At 41.9% G+C, this 18,157-nt stretch overlaps 1 protein-coding gene across 1 annotated transcript in view; it reads right to left on the bottom strand.

Moving 5' to 3' along the window:
* The window catches only part of hydin (HYDIN axonemal central pair apparatus protein), a 79,942-nt gene that overhangs the window by 11,685 nt on the left and 50,100 nt on the right, over positions 1-18,157 (bottom strand). The window contains exons 37-74 of the mRNA XM_070971968.1: positions 16,665-16,815; positions 16,431-16,577; positions 16,081-16,251; positions 15,801-15,970; positions 15,303-15,464; positions 15,022-15,096; positions 14,492-14,675; positions 14,209-14,350; positions 13,424-13,580; positions 13,210-13,303; positions 12,980-13,083; positions 11,957-12,082; positions 11,742-11,847; positions 11,386-11,498; positions 10,768-10,932; positions 9,696-9,905; positions 9,357-9,563; positions 8,981-9,159; positions 8,689-8,871; positions 7,873-7,992; positions 7,620-7,779; positions 7,341-7,513; positions 6,935-7,133; positions 6,588-6,681; positions 6,276-6,369; positions 5,971-6,139; positions 5,442-5,521; positions 5,025-5,180; positions 3,710-3,812; positions 3,205-3,409; positions 2,638-2,870; positions 2,384-2,534; positions 2,023-2,222; positions 1,703-1,811; positions 882-1,121; positions 542-684; positions 208-426; positions 1-113 (exon numbers count right to left, since the gene is read on the bottom strand). The exon at positions 1-113 is cut by the window's left edge and continues 48 nt beyond it. Coding sequence (XP_070828069.1) covers positions 1-113; positions 208-426; positions 542-684; positions 882-1,121; positions 1,703-1,811; positions 2,023-2,222; positions 2,384-2,534; positions 2,638-2,870; positions 3,205-3,409; positions 3,710-3,812; positions 5,025-5,180; positions 5,442-5,521; positions 5,971-6,139; positions 6,276-6,369; positions 6,588-6,681; positions 6,935-7,133; positions 7,341-7,513; positions 7,620-7,779; positions 7,873-7,992; positions 8,689-8,871; positions 8,981-9,159; positions 9,357-9,563; positions 9,696-9,905; positions 10,768-10,932; positions 11,386-11,498; positions 11,742-11,847; positions 11,957-12,082; positions 12,980-13,083; positions 13,210-13,303; positions 13,424-13,580; positions 14,209-14,350; positions 14,492-14,675; positions 15,022-15,096; positions 15,303-15,464; positions 15,801-15,970; positions 16,081-16,251; positions 16,431-16,577; positions 16,665-16,815 — 5,807 coding nt within the window. The remainder of the gene's footprint in view (positions 114-207; positions 427-541; positions 685-881; positions 1,122-1,702; positions 1,812-2,022; positions 2,223-2,383; positions 2,535-2,637; positions 2,871-3,204; positions 3,410-3,709; positions 3,813-5,024; positions 5,181-5,441; positions 5,522-5,970; positions 6,140-6,275; positions 6,370-6,587; positions 6,682-6,934; positions 7,134-7,340; positions 7,514-7,619; positions 7,780-7,872; positions 7,993-8,688; positions 8,872-8,980; positions 9,160-9,356; positions 9,564-9,695; positions 9,906-10,767; positions 10,933-11,385; positions 11,499-11,741; positions 11,848-11,956; positions 12,083-12,979; positions 13,084-13,209; positions 13,304-13,423; positions 13,581-14,208; positions 14,351-14,491; positions 14,676-15,021; positions 15,097-15,302; positions 15,465-15,800; positions 15,971-16,080; positions 16,252-16,430; positions 16,578-16,664; positions 16,816-18,157) is intronic.

The following is an 18,157-nucleotide window of genomic DNA, read 5'->3' as shown; positions in this document are numbered from 1 at the left end:
TCGGTGTTGCAGCTGAACTTCACATAGTCACAAACTGCACTGACACGCAGTTCCAACTCCCAGTGGGAGCCCTCTACCACAGAGCAGCAAGGCTCAGGATCTGTCTTTATCACCTGCATGCAAACATATACATGTTTGCTCAACTATTATTGTGAACTGGTAATTCTCTCGTCAACATCTCTGTCACATCACAGTCAACATGCTTACCTTATTCTTCACAGGCTGCTGTGGTGAAGCCTGACTGAATGAACTCAGCCGCTGCACCATCCTCTGCTGGTCGTCCCAGTCAGCCACCTGCTCTAGTGGCTGCTGAAACTCCACCTCACAAAGCTTGCATCTCATTGGCTGGCTGGCCAGAGTCACTGGCTGGTTGGAGCAAAAAGTGACAGTCACTTCCTTAGAGCAACCAGCATGAAGGTGTCCCACCTGTAAGAAGAAATCAGATTCATTTCGATCATATACAACCACGGATCATCTTAAGCGAGCAGTAAAAAAGACATCATAGTTTCAGACACCTGCATTCCTTCCTTCAATGCTTTACCTGTGGTGAAAAGCAGACATGGGGTCCGGCAGGAGGCCACTCAAACCTCACCACCTGTCTGCTGCTGCGGTTGGTCATGGTGAAACTCTCTTGATAAGGATGATCTACATGGCAGTCACCAAAATTCAGCACCTCGTAAATGCCTATAAGAAAGAAACAGAACTTCTAGAACAATCCAGGATAAGAAACAAGCTCCCATGTTACTAAATCACAACACTTACAGCCATTTTCAGTTTAATCAAGGCGTGACGGCTACTTTGGCTGATTAATATGCCTGCTTTACACCTCTTCCTCTCATTCCATCACAGGAGTAAGTTCCTGTCTTCCTTTCTTCTCTTACCTTCCTCATCATCTTCCTGGTCTATTTCCTGCAATGACCTGCTGATGTTGTCAAGAGAGACGATTTCCTGGTAAGCCTCTCCAGTCACTCTAATTATGGTATTGCTGTACTGGTTGTCCTCCACCTGCAGTGACATCTTGGCCTTGACACTCAGCGGCTTGTCAGAGCAGAAGCTCACCTCAAATTCCACCTGTTCGTTAACGTTAAGGCTCAAGGTGGCTCTGTGCACCAACTGATGCCCTGTGGAAGACGGAAAAGTATCACCAACAAGAGATATAGAGAGCTGTTGGTGAGCTGATAGAATTATTCACAACAGTAACACTGACAATTTTGACTCCAGCAATGTTATAGGAGTGCAATGCTAAATAGGTGGAGCATTCATGTGTTCAGTACTATTACTAAGAAAGAATAGCTCTAAATATAATGTTACATCTGCACTACTATTAGAGAAAGATGAAAATTTAATTTGGGTTGCAATCACAGTTGCCATTAGTCTGTTAAAGTCTGCTAGGGTTCAGTAAACCTAGAAATTAGTGTGAACAATGCGACTGGGCCAGAGTAAACAAGTGAATGCTGAGGTAGCACATGTACTGATGAAACTGTATAGTACTGCGCAGCAGCATTAACGATAGGAGTCCTGTTTGGGAACAAGAGCATAGGCACACCAAAGCAAACAGTATATGGCATCTTTTGTAAAAGCACCTTTGGATTTGTGTGTGTGTGTAGCTTAATTCCATTGTGCAAATTGCTACTACTACTACTAATTTAAATGAAGAGGAGCTGCATTCTACTGTAGACAGTTTAACAAGTGATAGTTGTACCTGAATCAGTGGTGCCCTCAAGATGAGTGGAGTGGATGGAGCTGCAAGTGTTGCCAGGAGCAGCTTTGAGGGTGAACACACCATGTTTATCTAGGATGTCAATCTGGACCTACACAACACAGAGAGCCACAAAGCACCTTTATTGAAGACAGTGAACCTTATCTAGTGTATTATGTTTAGGTGAGCATTGTAAATACAGGTGACTTGGGCTTTCTTGTAATTATTACATATATATGAGTATGTAGTATTGCTTAAAATGATTTGAGGATGGCAGAAGTCAATAAACAAATAAAAGGACAAAGGAATATGTCCCCTCTTACCTGAGCTGGCACATTTCCATCATTTAGCAGCACTAGGGGCAGGGTATGTCTGCGCCCTACCAATACCCGTCTGAAGTGCAGCGCTGGACCTTCTCCACTGTTCCTCAGAGCCGGACGCACCACACACACACTGGGCAGATTGCCCTCTCCCATTAGGTTGAACTCCAGCTCCTTGCTCTTAAGTGTGGGTGTCATTCTGGGTCAGACAAACAAAACAGTAGAGGGCATTGAACAGCAAGGCAAAGGAAGGGATGACACTACAGTATTCTACTATTATACTCACAGTAGTAGCAGTAGAAATAAATGGACACACAAGCAGTAAGAGAACACTGAAGATGCATACACAGTCATGCACTCATATACCTGTTAGTCCCCTCTATTGTGGCCTCAAACACAGCACTGTAGAGCTGCATCGTCAGGGGTGTGAAGGTGACCACAGCGAATGAGTGTGACTGGCTGGGAATGCTTAGTGTTGTAGCAGACAAGTCAAAAACGTCCACGTTACGGGATGTCTACAGAGAAGTACAGGACATGTTAGCTAACTACCGCTAACTACCATTTACCAGAATCAGTGAGACTGCTGTAAGCGTTTATCCATGTTTTGACACGTCTTACCTTAGTGCCAACATATTTGATGGCCAGGCTGAGCACACAGGGCACTTTGCTGTTGTTGGTGAGTTTGAAGCGGGCCTGAGCAGTTTGCCCGACCAGGACTTTGTTGAAAATAAACTTGTTATCTTCACGGATGTAAATGCCCTCAGCATTGCAAAACTGCTCAGAGAGGAGCTGACTGCTGTTCTGGCACAGATGGTGTTCTTCGAAAATGGAGGTCATATCTAGTGCAATGCCTGGGAACCCACCCCCCAAAAAAACGTCAGTTTCAGTATTATTCAGAGGAAAAGTACTTGAAGAACCACAACCCCTTCTGTCCTTCAGGCTTTTATGATCACGAGGATGAAAAATATCTTACTGACGAAAATGACCATGATAATATGAGTTTCAAACCCATATTCTTACATGGCACAGGAATAGAAACCACCCTGTTTTTCCTGAATCCCAACACATTGAGCCCATCTTAGTGGTCTCTGGAGGATCCATACATGTGACATGTAGGGAACTGAACCACAGCTTTGGTCAGGTTTATCCATCAGATAAGACAGATTTAGATCATGCAGCTCTCACCTGGTTTGCAGACTTCAGCCAGCAGACTGTACGGTATGCCATCAGGCTGGTCTGAGGGGTCACGGTCAGTGATGTTGATGAGCAGACCCTGTTTCCAGACACCCAGCTGTTCAGCTGCACAGTTCACCGTCACCACCTGCTGAGATCCTGGCTGCAGACTCCCCATGCAGGGAGACACTGAGAACACCCCCATGGTGAGGCGAATCTGGACATGATCAGAGAGGTGATGGAGATGAGAATACTGGGGAATCCAGTCAGGAGCCACCTTCAACTTGATTCAAATATGCATGCATTGTAATTTTCCACAATGAGATCACAAAAATCCCCAAAATACAAAAGAACACATGATGGGAGTTAACAAGTAGCTTTTTCAGTGTGAGAAAATGGTTAACACTTTCCTGTGGGCTCTCCTCCACTATTAGAAAGACAAATAGGGAGAGGCCTGTCCAAACAAAACAAAAACGTCATAAAATCATTGTTGTCATCTCCACTAGCATTCTCTCACCTGTGTAATTCTTGTGTCTTTCTGGAGAGACTCACGTCTCACTTTGCTATCATCAGTGGCCCTCCCTGAATGGCTGTCTCGACACACCTTCTTACATGGACCCCTAAGATCAGCACACAGGGACACAAAGCACAACTTTAAACATCTTTAAGCGAAGTGATACTGTGATGGATTCTTATCATGTCAGGCAGCAGCTGAGACCTCTGACAGTTGACAGCGTTAGTGGTGGACAATAAATTGCGTTCTCTGGTATTGAATGCATGCAAACAAAAATATGTACTTTCTGGGAGTCATAACTGATCAGATAAATACACGTTGGGACCTTGGGATCATTTTTTTTGTTATAACAATGCTTGTTGTTCCATTTGCAATTTTTCATAGCTTGTTAAATTATTCCTAGCACTACAACCTCAACTTGAAGCATAATGGCTACAAGCTAAACTGAATATCTTTTTCATGCTTAATTGTAATCCATGCACAATATGTTATGTTGTTACACAATAATACTGCACTTAATAAGCAATTTAAAGGAGTCCCAGAGAGATGTTTTATTATTTTCAGAATGATATTAAACCCAGTGACAGCCCACACAGGCCACATTAGTTTTTAGTACTTATTAGTTTTTTTGCTATTAAAAGTAAGGTCCTTCATAAACAGTTTAAGTTTCATTTTGTATCCAAGATTAGTTCTATTTACTTTTCAACATCCTCTTAGCACCCCTGTAGATTTAGGCTAGCCAGTAATATTTGTGAGAAGTCTCCTTGGTAGTCACAACCCCTCCAACATAATCCTGAAGATCTTCCACATCGAGCCATTATGGCTGCAGCTCTGAAATAGCTGCTTGTGACCTTCCAGTCAAACTCCCTCCCTACAATGATCTCGGTCAGGTCAAGGACTTAAATGAGTTGAAACAGTTTCAATAATTGTCTATCAAATAACTGGCCAATATACACGAGCCCCATGTCTGTCCATTTCTTAAAGCCAATATCAGTGCTGGACAGATGAACGTCTGGATTTATTGCAATTTTGGCAGCTCTTCTTAGCTTCTTCACTAACTTCCTGCTGTGTATTGGTTTTGTCACATCATTGTTTTTCTTTCTAATTTGTTTAAATCTCACATCAAAGGCCTTCATCATAAAAGCCGCACGGTCCTTCCTGACAAGGCAACAACAGATTGCAGGGACTGGCAGCACAATTATGCTTATTATCACATACGTCAGCAGACATGGTTCACCAACAAGCAAATAATCCCTGTGCTGAGCTACTACTTTTGTGTCTCTGTGTCCACATTTGTGTGTGTGTTCTGTTCTCCTACCCTGGCCTCCCTGGTGGAGCAGGGTCCGTGATCATGCGGCAGATGGTGAAACGGGTCTCAAAGACTCCATTGTTCTCAATAGTGAAGCTTTGGCTTTTCTTGCAGCCGTAGACCAGTGGACCAAAGTTGATGTCACATGCAGGTGTGATCCTGTACCTAAAAGAGATCCATTAAGAGTTAAGTTCACAATTTGTGCTTCTGCTGATTCTCAGAACAACCCCCTGTCAACTAAGTAAAGCTTGCAGATTGATGAGGTGGTAAAAGATACACTCTGAAACATGACACTGTGGAGTCAAATGGTTCGTAAACAAGAAAAGATAATCATCCAACAGAACTCAAAAACAAAGTTTAGCGAGGGCTATAACAACCTAAATCTATAAGTATTATATAAAAGAGAATCAAGAATCAAGGCCTAACCTGGAGAAGACCGACTTGACTGAAACCTTGATGGCTAAGGTAGCAATTTCTCCTCCATTCCCAATGTTGGGTTCAATCACCTGCAGAGGAGAAATCCAAGTCTTAACTTGAAAGCGTTCTATAGCATCCAGTAAATCATGAGAAGCTTTGATTCAGTTTATAGTTGTTAAATCACCTCATTCCAGGAAGTTGTTATTTTGGACTTAACAAGCAAATCTGTTCAAGCTGCACTTAAATAGGTACCTTGAAATATTGACAAATTCAAGATATATCTGCTTTTTAGAAAAAGTACACATTTAAAGCACATTTCTGTAAGTAAAGTAAGCATGTTATGCTGCCATGACTCAGCTTGTGCCTTCTATCTCACATGAACAAATAACAAATTGGGAGGAACAAATTGGCAGAGAGGTACGACACGCAACAAAGCACCCAGGCTTAAATCAGTCCAGGTATCTTGCGATTATTACTATGACTTCAATATATAGTTGAACCTTCAGCTTGGATCATTAAATCAGTGTTTGGCTCAGACCTGGCAAGATAGAATTGGTTGCTCTCTGATGAAGACTTCCATACTGGGTTTGCAGACAATGTGCACTGTTGTGGGCTTCTCGTGGGGCATTAGACTACCACTCTTGGGGGACACCATGAAAATGGAGTTTAGGTTCGGCTGGGCTGCCTCAGTCTGCTGCAATGTAAACCTTGTGGAGAGAAAAGAGTGCAAGTGAACAACTTTTACTAGCTTCATGGTGGGATAAGGCTCACTTACAGTAATTCAGACATATACTTTACTATTACAGCACACTGTTAAGTCAAAAACCAGCAGTTCAAACTCACTTGTAGGCTATTTCATATTTTCCTTGGTTCTTCATCCTGAGAGACAGTTTGGTCTCTTCAAAGACTTTGATAGTTCCAAAGTCCAGAGAGCCATCTGCCAAGCAAACATGAGTATATAGTATATATTTAATTATCATGGCATCAGAGCTGCAGCTCTGTCACACAGTGGTTAACACAGTAACCTCACAGCAAGAAGTCAGTCAGAATTACATGTCTCTTAATAGAATTAAAATTCATGCAAAGTTGGAGAAGACCTGAATTAACTTTGGCCTTTACATAAATTAAATGTTTGAAAGTTCTGCTGGTTTGTACCTGGTAAGATTTCCAGAGCTATATCATAGGCTTCAGCGGTGACCTGTATGTTTTCCGTGTGCAAGATACCTAGAATCTTCTCCACATCGGATACCTGAAACAAAACACACAGCACATCCTGTTCATACATACAAGCACATATGTGAAATAGCCACTTTGATACATATTGCCTTACAAACCTGCATAGGCCCTGCCCATTTCCATCTGACTCTTCCACATCTTAGAATCATCCTTGCCATTTGAAGGAACTTTTGACTGGCTGCCTACATCAGCATTGGAACAGCCTTTCTATACTGACCTTACTTCACATTCATTTCAGCATATGTTCTGTCTACAGTTTCCTCTACCTCCAGACGTAGGATCTTCTTAATGTGGAGTGGTTTCTTGGCCCTGAAGTGCAAGCTCAAGGGGAAAGAGGAGTTAGGTGAGACAATGCCCTGATCCTGTGGCACGCTGAACTCATCACCCAACTCCTCCACACCCTGCAGTCTCCAGGATACCGGCAGTGCTGTCTTATTATGTAGCATCACACTACGGCTGTCCCGCCTAGAGAGAAGGATGGAAGAGGGTAGGCTGAATGAAGAAAAGGCAGAGGAATAGGTGACAATTGCTGTAGTTGATGTACAGTATTTTCACTTTATCATGTTGCTCCACTCTTTAGAGGAGGTTCGTTGCGCTTTGTGAAAATCCCTTGTCAAGCCATTGTAGAAAAACAACTTGTCTTCCCTGATTTACTACTCTATATTTTGTTACCTGTGCAGCAAAATCCTGTCAAAGTGCAAATGCTTGCTTTCCAGCTTGAGCTCTGGCCGAACTCCCCAGCAGGAGAGGTTGATGATGACAAGCTCCGGATTGTCCTTGATATAGCAAATAACACTGTCCTTCATATGTCCCACCTTTGTTGGGTAGGCCCACACTGTCAACTCCTAGCAGGACAGAAACATTTTCTCAATCTGATATTTCTGTTTTGGCCACACATTGTCTGTGATCTGAATGAGAGGTAAGACCAATGTTTATAGACAGTGCGGGTACCTGCTTCTGGTCAGGTTTGAGAGTCATGGCTGGGGGGTCTAGCAGATATGTGGTGGCCTGGGTATCATGCTGGAAACGGAACTCGACCTCAGCCTCCAGACCTGAATTGTTATGGATCACCAACCTCTCTGTGTTCTCTGGGTACTTGTTTTCCTTGTATCTACAGAAACAGACAGATGTCAATATGGAAATACAGAGGCAAAGACTGATGCAAACACACTAAGGCATTCACTGCCATCACTCTGCTTCTCACCTGTCTCTGGTCTTTCCACAGAGTAACGGTCCGAACTCAAAGTATCCAGGTTTGATAACGTAAGTATTCTGGATCCCTTCTTCCATTTTTGGTACCTTCTTACTGAGGGAAAAAAGAGTTCTGGGGAAACCAAATACAAAACAATTAAGTCCAATTGAAATCACACTTAGTCACTGTTTGCAGTCAAAACTCAATATGTTTACATACATCATTAATGTCTTTTATGATGAATAGTTTTTTTTATTATTAAAAGAAAGATAAAAAGGAAAGTGTTGCAGTAACTACGAACTTGTGCTGCAGCCTACAAGCCATGAACACACACTGTGTTGTTGGTCGCATTGAAGAAAAAGAGCCAGCATCCAACAGAACAAGCTGTTTAATGTGCTACAGCTCAGCAGCTAATTAGCTATCTAGCCTGCAAACTAACGTCAGTAGTGCACTTTTCTCCGGTGAATGTTTCTTTGGTGGCTGCATGCTGAGGTGCTGAACAAAATGTGTGAGCTCACATTTGTAGGTCAGATAAGAAGGAAACTTCAGTAGGGAAGTTAGTGTAGTTGTTAAAAGTCTGTGGCTCTTGTGTTGTGTAGCAGGCTGCTGTCTGCTACAAAACAGAGTGACTGTCCTGCTTTTGACAGCAAGCTGATGTTCCCACTTTAAGCAAAGATGTAATCCTAAATGTCCCATCAGTGGCCTCATTAAAATTCTATTGTGTATTGAGTATGTATTTTTCATCTGTCATAACCCCTCCTTTCCCTTCATTCTCCTTTCTTTAAAATTTATATGACTGAACTACGTTATTAACCAATGCTGACTGACCTGTAGTCTTTGCAAATGGAGGGGTAGGTGCAAATTCCTCTACAGGTGAGCTGGTAGTGTCTCTGGGTGCCCAGCAGCTCAAAGTTGAAGATCTGTTCAAACTTCCCTGGGGAGTCTGAGTAGAACCAGATCTTCAGGACCACCTCACCATTAGCTGGTACAACCCAGCGAAACGTTGTCAGGCTGCACACAAATACATCCACACACACATTAAGTACAATAAGAACAATAAAGTGAAAAGAAATAAAACAATGTGTTCTTGTACACTGTGCTTCTGTGTGTTTTCCCTTGCCTCTGGTTGCGTTTCAGCTCTAAAGTTCCTTGGTGCTGGTCTTGCTGTGCTGCTTCAGTGCAGTCAGACATGGAGGAGTTGCGTAACAGTGTTCGTTTTTTACTCCTCTGACTCTCTCTACCCTTTTTATCCTGGTCCTTTCTGCGACTTTTGGAGGGTGTTGCTGCTGTTGCCTCTTCCTTTGGTGGGCAAAAAAACCACACAAACATAATTTTGACCTTAAAATCTGTACTTTTCATTTTTAAAATTGATTTTGCTTTTGTATATGTTCTTTAAATCCTGCTGCTTCTTTCCATCAAAGGATGACCATCACAGTGCTAAATTTGCACTTGTACATGCATGTGCTTTAGTGTATATTCATGTGATGTAAAGTTACCTTTACAACTGATGCTTGTGCATCTTCCTCTGGATCTTTCTTCTCCTCACCCTGTTGGTCCAGCCTCGAGGGAAGGAGAAAGGTGAAACAGTCACAGGTGAGGTTCCTGTTAGATTGCTGCCTGTTTTTGGGGAAAGGAACCATGGAGAAGGTGACGGGAGGAGGGATGGGTGGGCCATTGGGTCCCAACCCCAAATCATCTAACACCTAATGAGAGCAAAGGAGAGACAGAAGGCAGTGATGATAAACTGATGAAAAAAGTGATAGGATACATTTTAGGAAGACACATACAATGAATTATACTAACCACAAAAACACAAACATCAGTGCAAAACGTACCTCGTCCAGTGGAGGCAGAGTGCGGCCTTTCAGCAGCTCTGTGGCACTTGGATAATCTTTCCCTGTTACATTCAGCACAATGTGAGGAATGACGTCCTGTGGAGACACTTTATCCCCTGTCTTGCCTGCTTCAGCTCGTGCTGCCATCTGGCTGGGCATTGGAGACACGGCCTTGCTAATGCCTTTCTTGTTCCTCTTGCCAACAGGGGTCTGTGTACACAGGCAGATGGATTACACTAAATTCAATTTTCGCTGTCCTAATATGAATTAATGGTGATAAATTTTGTCCATGTTGGTCATTTATGCAAATATGATAAAGTAATAACGGAGGTATTCGAAATTGGCAAATATGGTTTAAGAATGTGTTCATAGGGACATGTATCCACCTCTCACCCATTTAAATGTAATCTGGTTGTACAAACATGCAGCAATACTATGCATGCATACTGTACATGTGTTTTTCATAAAGTTTATGGTGAAAATAGACAGTTAATGACTTTAGGTGCAAACTAGAATCCTGCAAAGAAGATCCCTCTGAGTGTCTGTCTGGACACTTATGTGGCGAGCCCCACAGGAAATGATTTTGATGTGAAAGGCTCACTGCCATGGCTTCTGTCAGTGGTGATAAGCCCCACCCATGGTTCTGCCTTAAAGCTGTGATTGGACAGATGGTTATTTTGGCATGGATATATACATCTCTGTCTCAACTGCCAGCTTCTCATTAAGACTACCGACAGTGCTCTGCACTTAGTACTGGCAGGATATGCTACCCTCTGCTGGACAAACTGAAATACAATACACCTCTTCACACTCTATACTCTTCACTTTGTTTCCTATGTTGTGATATGATCAATTCTTCAATGCTTACGAAAAGGAATATCAAAAGGAATTCCACATAAAAATGTGTATTGTATTTTTGTTTTCAGTTTTCACTGAAATGTATTCCAATGTTATTGAAAATGTAAGAGGTTTGGCCAATGGCAGGCAGCAGTTTAGGAGGTGATAAAGACCAATAGCATAATTTTCCCAATAATGCTAAGTTAATTATACAGAACACAGCCAGCAAACTCACCTGCTTCTCTGTTGTGGCATCCTCTGACACCAGTGGGGCCTCTTCACTGGGGAAGGGGACAAGCAACAAGCCATGGGCTCGGTCCCAGTGCTGCAGGATGTGCTCCACCTGTTCCTGGCTCTGCTCATACACACTGAACTGAGACTGCAGCTCATCCACGCTGGACTGGATTGGGGAGCAAAGGCGGACAGTAGTTACAGCAAGAAGATTACAAATTTGTCACTGCATTAAACAGTATCTGTGTGGTACTTTCATAATATTTGTGTGGTTATTGTTCCAATGTTATGCTGGAGGTGGATTTGACAGTTAATTGTTTTACACACAACTGTGAATGTAATACTCTTGCTGCAATGTATGGCAGATCATGGCTCATTGTCCCTCTCTAAATGTTATCAAAGCACACTGAATGACTGTATTTGCAAACTATTCAGTGCAAAGTTTGACAGTATGAACAATAGTGCTTTTCAAGAGCTGCACATATAATTGGAAGATAATTATATTTACTTGTCCAGCGACACAAAACATGCTGCTGTCTCAGTTTGTTTGTGAATGCAGGAACCATTATGGCTATCATTATCTTAATAAAGAGTCTAGAAATAGAAAGTATTTGTAACGCACCATTTCTCTCTCCAGCTTCCCAGCAGGTTGAGGAGACTCTGCCTGTAATGCCCTGGTTTCATCTGTCTTCTCATGTGAATGATGTGCTTCCTTGCTTTGTTGAACTGCATTAGCAAAGACAACCAACAATAATACATGGTTTCATTTAAGGTAACATGTTGTCAGTTTTGCTAATCAGAATGATGACTCAGAGTACTTTGTTAGTTTTTTATATTTCTGTATGCCCTAATTGATGTACTGAAACACCTATCACTAATCTTGGGTTTCAAGGTGTGAGTAAAAGTGTAATTATCCTTTTTAACAGTATGGCCTGAAGGTTCCTACGTTCTGCACTGAACCATGCTGTGATTCCTTACATCTGCTGGCACCTTCATTTAAATGATGTTGCTCTCTTGCATCCAGCAGTGACTCTTTGGAGATGTTGCAGAAAGACATTTGACGTCCATCCAGAGCAACTGTTGACTACATAAAAAGAACATTAAATAATTAAAAATAAAATTCCTTACAAACTGAGTCATGTTTAGAGGATTTGGTTCAGAGAGGAATCACTGAATGCCGTGTATATACAGACCTCCTTTCCTTCCGTCAAGCCCTTCTTCCCTGGTACTTCTTTATTACTTCTTTCTTCTTCCCCATTTTTTATTTTCTTCGACTCTTTTTCTTTTTTTAGGCCCTTCATCTCTGCAGTTTCTGTACCCTGAGATCCAATAACAAACACACTTCATGTCAGGTATGAAAGTGAAGTTCAGGATTGAGCATTATAAGATTATGTACAGGATGGAAATCTACATCTCTATAATTCCACTTGTAGATGGGTCCACTGAACAGTAACAGTTTTGTACCAATGGTTTATGTGTGCAGTACGCACTTGGGAATCTAATCTAAACCTATTCTATTATTACAGGCTACATGAGCATGACCATCCTCGAGAGCTGCACCACACTTCATAAACATTTTTTGCTGGTGGTGAGTGTCAGCTGAGGCTTTCTTCTGTGGAGCTGCTGTTGAGGGATGCCATAGAGATGTTGTGTATAAATACTGGCTGTGGTTTTTGTATTATGTCTGCTCAGTATCGGATGCAGATTAATATTGTTTGAAATTAGTTTTCCAGCAGAACAGATGTGCTGAGTTTGAAAGCCATGAAATGACCTATAGCTCAATGTATCACATTTAAATTTTGTGTGCTTACTCCTAATAAAGATTTTCAGGGACTGTAGACTTCATTACACAGTGAGAGGACATGAGATCAATCACCCTCCACAACTGCCTTGGCTGCTAGATGGACAATCTTGGTTTTTAGTTTAGCTGTATTTATTGAGAAACCTCATTATAAAAAAGCTTTTCTACTTCCTGTTGTCCATAACAACAATGAACAGCAACACATAACAACAGTATCAGTCCCATAAACCTTTACATCTTGCTCCTTGTATCTACGTGTATGTTCCAGTACGACTTACACTTTCGGTTGGAAAGAATGATGCTGTACTTTGTGCATTGTAAGCGCAAGTGTTACCCTCATATTTCATAATGAGATACAGTGAATTTGTAGTGTGGGGTTAGATGCATCAAAGCCTTCGCTTAGCACTAAACTTACCTTTTCTCTCTCTATCCTGTCTGTGGGTTGAGGAGACTCTGCATGTAACACTGTGGTTTCTTCTGTCTGCTTTAGTAAATCATCAGCCTGTTTGCTATGATGCACTGCAGTAGCAAAGAGGACCATATGTCAGCAACTAACCAAGCAGATTACCGTCTCCTTTACTCATTTACTGTATATTATTCACATTTTCCTGGAGCCAAGATGTTAGAAAAATCATCAAAGTGCACCTTCATTTAAATTATGCTGCTCTCTTGTGTCCACCAGTGACTCTTTAGAGTTGTTACAGGAGGGCACCCTCTGCCCATTCAATGCATCTGTTGACTGGACAGGAAATGAAACAAATGAATCACACGGTCACAGACAGGATAACTAATGGGAGCTTGCTTGTTGTGGTTCACATATGATTGCATTCATAGAGGGTTGTTGGAACTGAATACAGACCTGCTTTCCCTCCAGCACACTCTTCTTTCTCAACACCTCTTTAGTGTCCTTCTTTCCACCCTTTTTGCTCTTCTTCTTCAACTCTTCCTCTCTCAGCCTCTTCATCTCCTGCTCTTGCCTCTTTTCTTCCTGCTCTTTCACTATTCTCTCAAGCTCCCTTACACACAGACGCACACACATTAGTACACATAAAGTTTCTCTTCAAACAAGTAATGTACACGACATGAAAAACAGGAGGGTTAAATGAAGATCTTATCCAGGTATGCAGATGCATAGTCCAATCTGATATGTATTTGATAAATAAATATATTTTCCTATATAATTTGTTCCTCCAGAACAACTGTGCTGCCTCTCGACTTTCATTTGATTCTATACTTCATTATGTGTTTCTTGGTTAAATCATTTTGTTCCTTCTGCATCAGGGTGGCATTCGGAGTCAGTCAGTAGGTGAAAAGACTAAACTAATTTTCTCGTATTTTGAATTTACAAATGAAATTCATGAGTGGTCCAGACCTGTCGTACCAGTCATCTGCTCACAGAGAGACAGAAGAAAGCACTTATTTGACTTAACAATCATACAGCCTTAATTTGAATGAATTTGATACAGATACATTATGATACGCAAATCAATTACTGTAGAATTAAATGTATCACGAAAACAAATATATAACCAACTAACTGTTACCCCCTAACTATTTACTAACATCTTTGGATTTGCTGATTTTGACAGCCAGACTGAAAGTATCCTTCTATAAAAAATGTTCATGTCCTCCTCCAGTCAGTACCTGAGTTTCTTCTGTCTGAGCTTTTCTCTATATCGCTGGACAATACGCTCTTTCTCCTCCTCTGGCAGAGCGTCATACTTCTCCTCATCCAGCTCCTGCAGCCATTGCTCCTCCCTGTCAGCTTTCTCTTTCTGCAGAGCCTCTAAAGAACACACACAGACAGCTCCACATACTGTACAGTCATAAGCATTACTAAATAGAAATAACACAATATCTTAGATGAGTTCTGTCCTTGTCACACTCTCTATGTATGTTGTGTGTGAGCTGGTGCTTTTTTTTTTACCCTCAGTTTCTCTTTGAGCTCTCTCCCGTGCCTTCAGGCCGGCGTAGGAGTCGGACAGGTTGACTACATAGATGCGTTTGCGGTTGTTCAGGGCCTTGAGAACAACTTGTAGCGTGCTTGCCACTGACTGAGTGTACACAGACTCCAGGCCACCAATCACTATGCCACAGTGACAATCGCTTAGCTGTTATCATGACAACAGCAACAATAGCAACGACAATGACAAGACAAAGACAGCAAACATGAGAAGACACAAGTGAAACTTTAGTGAAAGTGTTCAACGTAATACATGTGACATCTGCCAGGTTATAAGTACAAATAGCTGTAAGTCTTTCTGACGTCCGTATGTAGCATTTTAATCTAATTGCCTTTAAGTAGGTCTTGTCTTCACTATATATAAGTCAAGTGACATTGTGCTCTAGCAGTTATTTTGAAACCATTTTGTTATCAGCCACACAATACACTACAGCATACAGCATATTTACTACTGCCACCATCTCTCGACAGGGAAAAACAACGTATTAACTTACCTGAAATCTTTCCGCCAGGATATCAACCAGTAGCTGTTCTGGAAAGAGACTGCTGAGTGTGGTGGCATCTCCCCCCTGAAACAAAACCACACCAACGGAATTAGTTTATCATATTTCAGTATTACACTGTATTCACAATTTTATATAATCCTTGTACACCCAGATTTAAAACAGAGATTTTTTGCTTGTAAAGATGACAATGTATCCTGGACTTCAATGATTCAACTGTTCAATGTGACACTAAAACACGCCAGAAACTCAGAGGACTTGAGAAAATGTACCAGGCAGAGGGCAAAGTGTGTGTTTTTAGTCTCCTGAGGAGCCATGGAGTCACTTCTACTGCAACTGTCCTTGCTGGCTTCCATGGTATCATGGGAAGCTGGAGTTGGATCTGAGGCTTCAAGATGTGCTGCATGTCCTGGTCCTGTGGTTTCTTTAACAGTCTGAGCTGCAAGCAAATGCATATATTTATTTTCACCTTGATTTACCACTTTAAATGGAACACTCTTCTGCAGCAGTGTCCTGTCTAACTGTAGAAGATGTATAATTTCCAATTACAAGCACAAGGCTGGTTCGTAGAATCACAGACTTCTACTGTTGACTACTGAGCCGTGCCCGTGAAGTGATTGGTGATGAAATGCCTTGTTCATTGGCACATTGTCAGTAGATGAAGTAGTCACAAGCCACTTTTTCTGCAACTCCCCAAACAGATACACAAACCCAAAAAACCCAAATGAGACAGAATTGCGCTGCATGTGAAGGATCTTATGCTTACCAGCCTCCCCAGCCTTCTTCTCGACATACTGCGCAACAGCGCAGTCATAGAGTCGCCTTGCGGTCAGGCTGACAGGTGAAGTGCCATTTATCAGTACATCTGTAACCACAGCATCCACACTCAGACACGCCCCTCTGTAATGACACGCCAGAGCAGCCGCTGCGCTACTTTTACCTTGAAAAAGTGGAGGAACAGGACACACACACAATTTTACACATACATACTCATCAATCCCAGCAGAGTGAGTGCGGCAATATGCTTTCTTCTACTCTTCACTGCTTCACCTGTCAGTGGGGCTCCATATACAATAATAGCAATGCCTCTGCGATTGCGTGCAGCCAGACCCTCAGGTGACAGGTCAACATGCATGTGGCGGGCAATTGCTGTGGAGACGGGGGTCATCTCTAGCTGCCCCAGTCTCACACTGCTTCCTTCTTTGGTCATCTCTGAAATGACTGAATGCACAAAAGACAAGCATTAGAGAGAAAGCCAAGTTCAAAGTTCTGTTCTGGTACAAAAAAAGTCAATTGAAGCTGAAGTTAATCTAGAAACACAGCAGCTGTGGGAATTACAGTGAATTACACTCACATTTCATAAGCAGGCTAAGTTCTGCCTCTGAAATCGTCAGACTCACGTAATTCAACTGGTTTCGCACTCATAGTGTGCACTTCTTCCTCTTTGCTGTCTGGCAGATGGCCATCATTTTGTCTTGACCTCTTTTCTTCCTCATGTGTGTCATCCATCCCAGCTTGGTTTTCATCCAAGCCTGCATTCAGCTCTTCTGCAAACAAAGATTAGATTGAAACAGGTATGCACCAATAATGTATGCAGACACTTGCAGGATAGGATCTTAATGTTTGCAGATGACCAGGCTTTTGCTTTAATCTACCGTCATCTTTCAGCTGCGAGCTGTACTCATTGTAATAGTCAAGCAGTTCTTTGGGAAGACTTTCTTCAGGAGCCCTGGGAGGCAGCAGTAATTTGTTGTTCTCATCATAACCCTGCATCAGCCGCAGGATCTATGTGGGATGAAGTAATGGGAAAAGAGGGTTATTAGGTGAGGCAGGGATGCTGGAAGTTAGTCAAAGATGGGGATGCTGAGAGAAGGTCAGTCTAATGTATAGTGTCATAAGTGGTGCATAATATTCATGTTTTTGTATTGATTTTAATGGCTGGGATAACTTAAATATAATAGTTATTATCGACAATTCACAACAATTTGAGAACATTTTACACTCTAGCAGACTTAAACACATACATACACAACATACTGTATGTCAAAGCAGCCACAGTAACTACAGTCAATAACAGAGAGCTAATACATGAGAATTGCAAGGAGATGAAGAGGAAGAGACAGGATGGACTGGATGTGGGCTAAACACGTGACCGGTTCATCATAGTTTATAATAATGCAGGGCAGTGACGATACAGACGCTTCACAGACACACAACACTTCTGTCCATAGTCTCACACTCCCTCTCTCTCATTCATTCAATGCCTGTTTTCAATGCCTGTTTTTTTGGGGTGGGGGACTAGTCAGGAAACAGTGTTACTTTCTGAGTGCCTCCAAAAGGGCATCTATCCATTAGATAGAGCTAAAACTAACCTTTCTGTGACTATCTGATGCAAAAAGCTGGAAATAGGACAAAAGGATAGTAACACAGATTGTAGAGTTTGGGTTCAAGCTAGACAGTCGAAAAACCCCTCGCACTGGCTTGTGTTCAGACAACTATTGGTGTACTGCTGCATTAAGAAGTTAAACCTGACTAACGCCTACACTCTTTCACCAGCTCCTGTCATGACCTCAGTAAAATTTGGAAGGTTGTAAAATCAATTTCGAAGCATAATAAGCTCACATCAGCACTGGGCATCATTAACAGCCCATAGAGACATTTGCACAGCTTTTCATTTTGCCTCCTCTGGACATGTTCTTGATAACAATATGAGTGAACTGAATTATAAGCTCAAACCACAGACTGAACTACAGGGTAATACATCTCCACCAGGCTTCAGTATGTCCTCCCTTAGTCTTAGGAGAGTTACTGATGCTCTTCTTATCACTGAGAGTAAGAAATTAACTGGTGCTGATAATACTTTTTTGTTCGTAAAATGCCACTGATTGCAGAATGCATAACTCATATCTTCAATTTGACAGTCTCTACTGGAATTATCTCCACAGCCTGCTGGAAAACAGCTTACATCTTTGATTTACATGAAGGTGTTGACAAAACCTGACATAAATCACCCTTATCACCCTATTTCTAAATTCTGTTCTTTCGGAATGATTGGTAAATAATCAACTCAGGTCATATCTCCCTTCGTTTTCTGTGCTGACTCCCTATCAGTCTGCTTTTAGGCCTC

Source organism: Chaetodon trifascialis, chromosome 10 (genome assembly GCF_039877785.1).
Source record: "Chaetodon trifascialis isolate fChaTrf1 chromosome 10, fChaTrf1.hap1, whole genome shotgun sequence".
In the NCBI taxonomy this organism is placed as follows: Eukaryota; Metazoa; Chordata; class Actinopteri; order Chaetodontiformes; family Chaetodontidae; genus Chaetodon; species Chaetodon trifascialis.
This window is presented reverse-complemented; position numbering and strand designations above follow the sequence as displayed.